Source organism: Nelusetta ayraudi, unplaced genomic scaffold (assembly GCF_046127955.1).
Source record: "Nelusetta ayraudi isolate G7.1 ecotype Tasmania unplaced genomic scaffold, CSIRO-AGI_Nayr_v1 ptg000018l, whole genome shotgun sequence".
In the NCBI taxonomy this organism is placed as follows: Eukaryota; Metazoa; Chordata; class Actinopteri; order Tetraodontiformes; family Monacanthidae; genus Nelusetta; species Nelusetta ayraudi.
Window position 1 is genome coordinate 4,504,829 of NW_027466068.1, and position 10,885 is coordinate 4,515,713.

Consider the following 10,885-nt stretch of genomic DNA (forward strand, 5'->3'; position numbering starts at 1 on the left):
CTGATGGCGCTGGCTGCTGTCCAGATGCACTCTGTTTACTCTGCTGATTGGAGAACCGGCTAAGTACCTATTTGAAAAGTGGCTTAGCGAGCATACTGTCTGACCCAGGCGTTGGCAGCCACTTGGCGGCCTCGCTAACCTCTAACATTGACTGACAACAATGACCACGGGGCCTCTCTGCTTCTCAGTACACAGCTCCCTGTATGCACACACACACACACACACACACACACACACACACACACACACACACACACACACACGCTGCTGGAGGTAAACACCAGCAGCACTTCTCCAGGTTTCCTGTGGATTCCTCCTGATACCCGCACCAGTGGAAAAAAACCAGGGGAGTGCAGTAGGAGCGGGTGGGGGACCCTGTGAGGGCCTGCACGGTGTTGTCTGCTGACTCAGAAGTTCAGGGAGGTGGAAAAGACTGCAGGGATTTAAGAAGAGCAAAGTGATGTCTCAGAATGCGGGGCAGGAACCCTCGGATAAATTGTGTTCAATTTTTATCTGACGTTCCAGCACCTGTGCCTCGTGTTCCACTCTGCACAGAGAAACTCAGTCAATCCTAAATGCAAATCCTAATGCAGGAAAAAGTCCTTAAAAATCCTAAAAGTGAAAGTGTGTTTGCCCTATGTCTGCATGTTTATAACCTCTCCCATACATTTAAATACAACAAAAACTTTTCTTTTCTTTTCTCTTCTTTTAGTCCTTTCCTTTCCCTTTCTTTTCTTTCTCCCGCTCCTTTTCTACTGACTCAGTCAGATGGACGTGTGAATTAATCTGAACGCAGACCGGGTTGGACACCGGCTGCTGAGTTTGCGTGAGATGGAAGCGGGTGAGGCTTTAGGACCTGGAGGGAGCAGCGCCTCCTTCCTCCTCCTCCTCCTCCTCCTCCTACCCTCTCCTACCCCCACTGAAGGCTGTTTACGAACGCTGAGAACCTTCTGACAAAACAAGGGCTGGGACCAGAGCTGCGGCAGGGAGCAGTGTGTCTGAAGCACATTCAGCACAGGCTCTTCGTGCTTCGCTTCTCGGCTCTTTTGTTTGAATTTTGCACCCCTTTCCTTCTCGAAAATAACGCGCATCGGCGCAGCGGGATGTCGGTGGATTCAGCTCGTCAGCTGTGCACGATGTTTTTCTCGCTGCACGTTGTTTTCCTCACCGTGGCCATCGTGGAGAGCAGTGCAGCAAATGCGAGCGAAGAAGGTAAAAGCTGAACGACAATAACAATGCATGATTGCATTGACCTTTTTTTTTTATTATTAAAAACAAAACAAAACTGTATTTCTTTAGTCACTTGGTGCACAGCGGAGGAGAATTTCCTCATTATTGTTGTTGTTGTTGTTGTTGTTGTTGTTGTTGTTGTTGTTGTTTTGGGATTGCTCACGTCCCCCCTCCTCATGTTTGTGTGGCTGTGCTTCTCCAGACTGTGTGAGATCCAGAGGTGTTGGCTACAGAGGAGCCCGGGAGAGCTCCTCCTCCGGTCTGTCCTGTCTGAACTGGACCAACACCACCAGGGACTATGACCTCAACATCCACCCTGACTCACAGACAGGTAGACCTACACGGAAACCTCCATTGTGCCCACATCAGGGCTTAGATCAGGGCTTAGATTGGACTGCGATGGACTGAGTCCTTGTTGCTTGGTGTTGTTTCCCTGCAGCCTGATAAACACCTACGGCTTCATTTTGCACCGGTTTTGCCCAAAACCTACCACAGACCAATCTCTGTACAGGGTTTTAAAGGGACGTCTTTGATGCACTTCCTCTGTCTTTGTTGGCCCGTTCACCGTGCCATGATAAAGTAGTGTTAATGATTCATGAATGTCGTGGTTTTCCAGCCGGCCAGAGACGGACCTGCTAACAGACGTGCATTTCTCTCCTCCCCTCCTCCTCCTCCTCCAGGAGTTGGAGATCACAGCTACTGCCGGAACCCGGACTCCTCCGAGAGGCCTTGGTGCTACATCTCCGGCCCAGACGGGACGGTCCAGAGACAGTTCTGCACCATTGAACCATGCCAAGGTTGGATTATTGGTCGTTGTTTTATTTGTTTTGTTTTGGGTTTTTTTGTTTGGAATATTTGTCCAAAATGAACAGTCCTACAAAGGGTAAATAGTCAACAATGTTCCAACACACAAGCAGCAACAAACTAATACTTTCTCTTTCCAGAGAACCTCTCATTACTTTTAAACAGAGACTGCTGCGGCAAGATAATGAGATGAGCGCTGATGCACTAATTATTCAGCAAAAAGCAGAGAGGGTCTTAGTGAGGGGGATTCATGGATCAGCTTCAGAACTTGTGAGAGAAGTTTCCGTGGGTACTAGTGGCCTACAGTGGGTCAGTTGGTCAGTTTTAAAGCCGCAGTACTGAACAGCCTCCACGACCTCTGGCTTTGTTTCAGTCTGGGCTTTAAATCTACTCTGCTCAACAACAAAGAGCAGCCAGCCAGTCACATGTTGGAAACTTTAGTTTCCTGAAGGCTGTTGGCCACGCCCCCCGCCTCCTTACCCACCATCCCCCCTGGCCTCGGCTCATTGGCGGACATGGAAGACTTGTACCTTGGAGACGGAATCTAATTGGCTGTTTAAAAAAACCCTGCCGTCACGCCCTTTGACTGCCACAGACTTCATAAACAACTTGTGAGAAGGAAATGGAGAGAGAGAGAGAAAGAGAGAGAGAGAGAAAAAAGTGAGCAGCGGGGCCTTGTTTACGTCTGGCACTGGAACAGCTTCGCCGTGAACTGGATTATTTTCCCAGCAGTTTATGGAGAACAGGGTCAGGACGCTTGATTGGTTCTTTGTGTCGTGTTGACATAGCTGCAACCAAAAACCACCGTGGTTTTTTTTTTTTCATGTGAAGTGTGTCTCCAGTGCTGTGAGTTTAAATCAGAAACTAAACAACTAAACAAACAACTGAACTCAAAGTTTGCGTTTCCGTTGCGGGAAACACGTCACAGCCGTTTCGCACCCAGCAAACTCAACACCCCCGGAAGTGCTCTCGCACGCTGGAAACAGCTTGTCGTCCAGGCAACCGAAGACTGAGGGCCGTGTCAAGTTGTTCTTTACTATTGATTAAAAGCAGGTGTTTGTTGTGACACTGCTTTTACTAACCCGATAAAGTAAGCCTTTTTATAGGCAGTGCAAGCAAACCAGTGAAACACACAGTGTGTATTAATGTCTTTTTAAAGTGTTTTTAGTGCTCCAGGTCAATTCCTTTTGTTAAAATCTGATCAGTCAGTGGACTAAATAGATTTATGTCTAGCTAGAGCTCGCTAACAGCCAATGAAAAAAGACATTGGCCACCATCATACAAGCCTCAAAAAGTCCTGTGACATGAAATTACCATGACGAATGCCTTTGGAATGATTTTTATTTTGTTTTATTTCATTTTGTTTTCTTTTACCATGCACATTTAATTGGCTATATAACATGGGAGACCTTTCAGAAACAACTAACAGAGCCAATAAGCAGCCACAAACTCTGGAGGCCTTAGATTAGAGGGAGGGGACCTGTACAACCCCCCCACAAGCCATCCGCACTGATCTGCCCTCAGTTTCCAGTAAACCCGCCTCGGCCACACTGGAAATAATGAAGTTGAGGTACTTTATTGCATTAATAATCCTTTAATAAAGTAGCACTAAGACCCCCTGGAGGAGTTACAGCTGTGTTATTGTGGTGTCTTGCACATGGCCATAAAATAATTTATGGGCATTCCATGTCGGCGTTGGTCGGAGAGGGAGGGTGAGGGTGGGGGTGAGGAGGTCTCTCAGTTTGGAGCTCCAGGCAACGGTCTTGTTTGCAGACCCCCCCTGCAGTGACTCTGACCAAGCTGCTCTAATATGAAATAAATGTTCAAGCGGGAGAAACTTTGGTGAACTTCCTTGCTGCTAAACCTTTTAATGTTGGCTAAATCTGTTTTCAGGTGTAATGCAATAATTCTTTGGTCATTTATCGCCGCCTTAATCTTAATCCGTAGACCAAGCTCCCACTCTGCCAGCCGGAGCAGCAGAATCCCTCAACTCAACAGGAAGTCCAAGATCCTCCACACGCAGCGGCGTCCAGGCTCCTCCGTCCCAGGGGAAGGCGCAGCCAGTGATGGGAATCAGCCAGCGGGTGCACGCAGGACCCAAGAAGAAGAAAGACCTCGGGACTCTGGGTAGGTTGCAATCATAGGCCGAGCTAAGAACTAATAATAATGGATTGGATTTATGTAGCGCTTTTCAAGGCACCCAAAGCACTTTACAGTGGACCCATTATTCATTTACACCACATTTACACTGGTGGTGTTAAGCTACATGCTGCCCTGGGGCAGACTGACGGAGGCGTGGCAGCCAATCTGCATCAAACAGCCCCTCTGACCACCGCCCAGCATCCACTCACATCTGTATGAGGCAGTGTGGATTAAGTGTCTTACCCAAGGACACAGCGACAGACTATTTGAACCGCCAACCTTTCAGTCACAGGACAACTTGCTCTACCTCCTGAGCTACAGTGGCCCTAGCCCCGAAACTAGTCTGTCAATGGACATTTTTCCAGGCAAACTAAATTGAGTTTTTGTCTCTTTGTCTTTTGGTTCATCAGGCTACGTCATCGGCATCCTCATGATGGCCATTATAATCGTCCTCGGAGTTGGCATTACAGTGGGCTACTTTTACAAGAGGTGAGAATTAACCTTGTAGCAACATGTAGACATTATTCTTAATTCTTTACATAGACTCCCCATTATAGTGCATTAAAGGTCAAGTGTGTAATATTTGGATTTTGAAGAGGAAACTGAGAAAACAAGGGGTTACAGTTTAGATTGCAGCATCTTTCACTCTCTTTCCCCCTCATGAGCTTGCCAGTGAGCTACGGTGGCCTGCGCACGTAAACCTGGATACCTTGTCCACCTTTTTCTTTGTTGGTTTATTTGAAGATGCAAGCCTGCACCCTAATTATGAAACGTGCTGTCAGGCAGGCTAGATGGTCCACACCAGGCTTCCTGTGAAATATGACAGTGCAAGATGGCAGGAGCTAGGAGCAAGACCCTTATTGCTCTATGTGCATTCTTGATCCCATATATATGTATGTGTGTATATATATATGTATATATATATATATATATATATATATATACATATATATATATATATATATATATATATATACATATATATATATATATATATATATATATATGTATATATATATATATATATATATATATATACATATATATATATATATATATATATATATATATATATACATATATATATATATATGTATATATATGTATATATATATGTATATATATGTATATATATATATATATATATATGTATACATATATGTATATATATATATATATATATATGTGTATATATATATATATATATATATATATATATGTATACATATATATATATATATATATGTATATGAGAACCGTTCGAAGGGTAGGAAAACCAAATGACTTTGTACTGCGATTGTACACTTTTGTTAATGTATTTATGGGTAGTATGTTAAGCTTTTACCAATATAAAAATCATAAATGAAGCCAAATATTACACACTGGACCTTCAACACATAACACATCTCCCCACTCTCTAAAGAGCCAGTTTTTTTTGTGTCACATTCGTATTGCAGGCAGTGCTTAAATACGTGTTGTGAACCCAGGCGAACGCATGCACACCAATGGCACATTTTAAATTGAGGGCATCAGCTGTTTGTCACATTCCCTAGCTCTGCTCTGCTCTGCTCTGCTCTTGCTCTTGCTCTGCTCTTGCTCTTGCTCTGCTCTGCTCTGCTCTGCTCTGCTCTTTCTCTGCTCTTCTCCATGCTCACCCACTAACGGAATGAGGTGGCGTTATTGCTTTTACTCCGACGACCACACCAACAGAAGCCTGGCAGGCTATTGTTATTCCTCCATGTATTTTTTTTTTATTCTTGAAAAGAATGGCAGAGGTTAGTAGGGAAATCAGCTCTGGGGTGTCACTGGTGCAGCTGTTGTTGCATAAGATGGTGACCTGTCCTATGAGTGTTGCACAGGAGGTAACGCTGGTAGACCAGCACACCATGAACACTGTAGAGCACGCAAATCTGATTAGCCGTGCCCCTGTCTTTGTTTCCTATATTTAGGTGGTGATTATTAATAATGCGAGCGCCGAGCGGTGCGTTATGTCAGTGTTTATCAGCTGCTGACTTGGAGTGTGCAGCTCATCGACGTGGAGGATGGCCAGCAGGATGGCGATGCAGCTCTTTCTCACGAGCGCAGGCAACAGTGAAGTCTTTCGCTCCAGTCTAGTGATTTCTGCGAGCCCCTCTTCCTCCGCTCATGCAGTTGCATCCCTCCGTTACGTTACAAATCTCATAAAACAGTTGCGCAAAAAAACGTTCTTCAAAGTAACGCCACCTGTTGACCGGTAGCGATCACTGCTAGCAGGGTCGGTCGACCCGCAGGCATTGATGGTGGTGATCTGTGTGGAGCATTTTAGCATTTAGCCCAGGGGTGGGCAAACTATTTGACCGGTGGGGGGGGTTGTAAAATTAGACAGAGGGGCCGGAGCAGGAGCAGGTGGATGGAGTGTTTTGGTGACCCACCTCATAGGAGGGAAAAATATATGTACATGAGATATGTAGAAAGCAACTGATAATGAACAAAAGCAAAGTTACAACAAAATATTTTTGTTGTAACTTGTTGTTTCGCTATTTATTGAAATGACACTGAAAAAATGGATGAAATACAGTTACTTTATGACTTACTTACTATTAATATAATTTCTTCACGTTTGGCGGGCCGGATTAAAAAGCTTAATGGACCGCATATGGCCCCCGGGCCATAGTTTGCCCACGCCCACGCCTGGTTTAGCCTGTTGCCAAATCACACCTGGTAGTTGAATATGTGCGGTTCGCTCGGTGCTTTTCAGGAGAATCTCAGTCCTCTTGGTAGCTTTGCAGCAGACGGAGAGCAGACTTTGTTTGTGTTTTCGGAGGGTTGGGTGTATTTATGCCTGGCTTTGTCTATATACTTGACACCTTGAAACAATTGTATTGATGACAGCAGGACGTGAACTACGCTGCTGCTGATAAGGGAAGGTTTGTGTTGTGCTCCCATGTTATGTCTTTGCCCCAGTGGAAGGGGAGTGCTGCGTTGCCCCGGAGGACATGAATGCCCTGCCAGCTTGTCTGCTCTCTTTTTTCCTTTTTACCATCTGGCCCTAATGTTTGCTGCAGAGCCGCTGCATGGTGTGTCCTGTGTTTTCCAAACACTGGACGAAGGTCTCAGTTCACACCATTGGCTACTGTTACTGAAGGAATCGCATGAATACAAAATGAAAAATCAGTGACTAGAATTGATAACTTGATCGCAGTTAGATTTTTTTTGCACTCTTGTTCATTAAGACTTTGCTTATTTTTAATATTTACTCATTATTAGCGTAATGTTTTTTTTTTTCCATCATCAGCCATCGTCACAATTTTGAACATGGTGCCCCCTACATTGTGCATGGCCTCTCTCTCTCACTCTCTAAATATATGTATATATATATATATATATATATATATATATATATATATATATATATACATATATATGTATATATACATATGTATGTATATGTATGTATATGTTTATATATCTATCTATATATATATGTATGTATGTATTTATGTATATGTATATATATGTATATATATATATATATATATATATATATATATATATATAGATATAGATATAGATATAGATATATAGATATAGATATATAGATATATGTAGGAGGCGCCATGTTCAAAATTGTATATATACGATAGAAACTGGGCTAGCGTTCATTTTTTGGAATAAATCTGGGTCACGATTTCATTAGGAAAAATTGAGAACCGCTGGTCTAAACAGCCTCAGAAACACAAACTAACCCTTGTGGTGTGTCTGGATGTCCAGGGGTCGAGACTTGAAGAAGCAACACGAGCAGCGGGTGTACGAGCGCGAGATGCAGAGGATCAACCTGCCGCTGTCGGCCTTCTCCAACCCGTCCTGCGAGCTGGTGGACGAGAACACCATCGTCATCACGGCCGAGCAGGAGGCCACACCCGACCAGGAGGGTGGCGACGGCGGTGGGGATCCACTGATGGGCCAGCAGCAGGCCGGAACGCCGGGGGCGTGAGGACGACAGAAAGGAATGATGGTGGATGTTTGTGGACCAAACAAAACAGAACAAAAAAAAGGCACCGCTGGTTTAGAGGGAGTTGCTCCAACGTCCTAGACTCAGTTCTTCTGTTGTCGTCGTCCCTTTTCTAAAAAATCTCTATATTTTAGGCACACAGGATGCAACCCAGACAGCTCCAAACCATTGTGAGGTATCTTCTTACAACAAAGGTATTCACTTGAGGTCTTCAATGTTTTTTTGCTTTTGATACGTTTTAACAACCAAGAAAAGTAACGGGGTGGAGAAAAAAAAAAATCTCTTTGAATTTCTGTGCACTGTTCATGCTGGTGTGTAAAAAAGCCAGTTCCTTGTGAAGAGGTTTTGTTTTGGTTGTTTTTTTTAAATTGGGGGAATGTTTAAAACATTTTGTTTTGTACTATGGGAAGGTTGTTGTGTGGTTACAATATTTTTCTACTGACTTCCCTTCTACCGTGTGGAGGACAAGTTACGACACCGGACTGATCTCCGTCTTCAGGGAGAAAAAGATAACTGTCGTCCTCCTCTGAGGGGAGGATGACAGAACAAGCGGTGAAGGCCATTGAAAGATGGCGGTTTTTTTTTTGTTTTTTTTGCCTTAGCATGAGTCTGAATTTGAATGTATCTTTAAATATATATATATACATATATTCGTGGTGTATATATACATATATCTCCGCTCTACTGAAAGGGCCAGTTGCACATTCATAAAGCATGATGGCGGTCGCCGGTGGATGTGACGAGACTTTGTTCGCCCAGTTTATTTTTGGCTCACAGGTTAAGGAGTGACAGGAATCACAGCGAGCGCTCTCAGGGAGAGCGAGAGACAGTGTTTTTAGGTCCTCAGGACACAAATTAGCACTGCCGAACCGACGGCCTCAGTACGCAGGGAGCAGGCCCAGAGTGCATCCACTATCTATGCAGAGCGGCACAGCGAGTGTCTCACAAAAAAGGGCTTCAGTGGCTGGATTCCATTTGGACAGTTCGGTTTTTGCACTAAGATGGAGGAGAAAGAAAAAAAGGCCAAAGTTTGATCGCTGATCACGGAAAAAGAGAGAAATTCCCAAAATAAATTCATGCTCTGTGGCTGACTGCTGTAAGTTTCCGTTCACAAAAGCATTTCTTTGCATCACATCAAGTAGAACTACTGACCCATAAAGACCTGCGAGCAAGTCGGAGGAAGTGTTTGTTCCATGTGACTGGTTTTTTTTTTCTTACCAACTTGTTCATCGTGTAGTCTTGTCGCTCTAGATGACTTTTTTTTTTTTGCGATATCATCTCTGCTTTGCTGTGTTCACATCACTGGTCGGTCACGCTGCTGGTTTCAGTGATACTGTTTTCCTCGGTCAGGCGACGTGGCCAAGACAAGGTCCGTCGTTTGATTTTAGCACTTCTTGTCGAGATGAATGCAAATTTTGTGTCACAGTTTGAGACTGAAATAAAACAATGCAGACAATTTGATTCTGAGGAAACGTCTTCTCCTGCATTCACACACACATTTAAAAATAGAGTGCAGCCAGTAAAGCCTGCACATATTAAATATATAGTCTAAATATATAGACTGATAAATAATAATAATGATTACATTATCGTGTATTTCATTGTTTAAATTTTGATTGATTTAAAAACCTATTTATTGGTTTCAGTACATATTTCATTATGTCATGGTTTCTTACTGATGAGATGGTTACATTTATTTGAGCTGAGCAAAAAGTAAAATTGACGAAAACAATGATAAGAAAACACGGATTCAAAATGTGTGTGTATATATATTTATATAGACACACTTTATCTGGCGAGTAAATGAAAAGTATGTCGCCCTCTAGTGTTCAGACTTCCATATGTGTCAATCGAACAAATTGTTGATTCTACCAACTCAATCTCTCTCTCTCTGTCTCTCTGTCTCTCTGTCTCTCTCTCTCTCACGCACACACGTCCTTGACTATACAAGCCTAAGTTTAGTAAAGTTAACGTGATAGTATGCCTGAAGATTGTTTTTCTTGAACTGTGATTTGTGCTGCTTTCAGGTCATTATTAGATTTTGTCTCAAAAAATGGAAAAAGTAAAAGTTATAAACAGAGTGAGAGACAATAATGAGGAGGTTGCGAACGAAAGAGCAGATTCAAACAGAATGCCAGATTCAGAGAATTTATTTTACGAAACACTACAGCAATATAAATAATAGTGGTTACAACTGGTCATCAGTACCTTACGCGATTGTAGCAAAAAGAGCAAAAAAACTTCCATCTTGGACGAAATGTTGAAAAAAGAAATCTACAAAGATCGAGTTAGAAAATGACAACCAATTAGAAACATCATATATATACACGTCTATGTACATTTCATATGAAACTCCCACATCCCCACTGTGTTCAAAGCACCGTCCTGTGCTCCACTGCTACATTTTCAAGTGGACAGTTAGTGTTTGAGAGCTTGTCTCTGTTAAACTAGGCAGCAGGTTTTTATACACAACCAAGACATTGGCGTCGCAGACAAATCCAAACACTTTTAGTTCATCGTATAAATGTAAATCATTAGACTACAAAGTACAACCGCATTTGATTCTGTAAGACATTTTACCCAGCGTGCTCTGAGGGGAAAAAACAAAAACAAAAACAAAAACACCATCATCTCAGCTCAAATCTCAGAGTGAAACTATTTTGGGTCAGTGAGTGTTTTCTGCTTCTACTGCCATCATGGCCAATTTGTTTTTGTGTG

At 43.0% G+C, this 10,885-nt stretch overlaps 1 protein-coding gene across 1 annotated transcript; it reads left to right on the forward strand.

Annotated features, from left to right (window-relative positions):
• The first annotated feature begins 923 nt into the window (after positions 1–923).
• pik3ip1 (phosphoinositide-3-kinase interacting protein 1) lies at positions 924–9,628 on the forward strand. The gene is made up of 6 exons (XM_076025988.1): positions 924–1,212; positions 1,433–1,561; positions 1,911–2,027; positions 3,982–4,161; positions 4,587–4,665; positions 7,927–9,628. Exons 1-6 carry the CDS (start codon positions 1,104–1,106, stop codon positions 8,147–8,149), a joined length of 837 nt encoding a protein of 278 aa, XP_075882103.1. The 5' UTR covers positions 924–1,103; the 3' UTR covers positions 8,150–9,628.
• Positions 9,629–10,885: the final 1,257 nt, after the last annotated feature.

Excerpts from the sequence above, each read along its gene's own strand:
- pik3ip1 (XM_076025988.1), top strand. The coding sequence starts at position 1,104 with ATGTCGGTGGATTCAGCTCGTCAGCTGTGCACGATGTTTTTCTCGCTG. Across the intron at positions 4,162-4,586 it reads GAAAGACCTCGGGACTCTGG|GCTACGTCATCGGCATCCTC; the intron begins GTAGGTTGCAAT and ends TTGGTTCATCAG. Across the intron at positions 4,666-7,926 it reads GTGGGCTACTTTTACAAGAG|GGGTCGAGACTTGAAGAAGC; the intron begins GTGAGAATTAAC and ends CTGGATGTCCAG.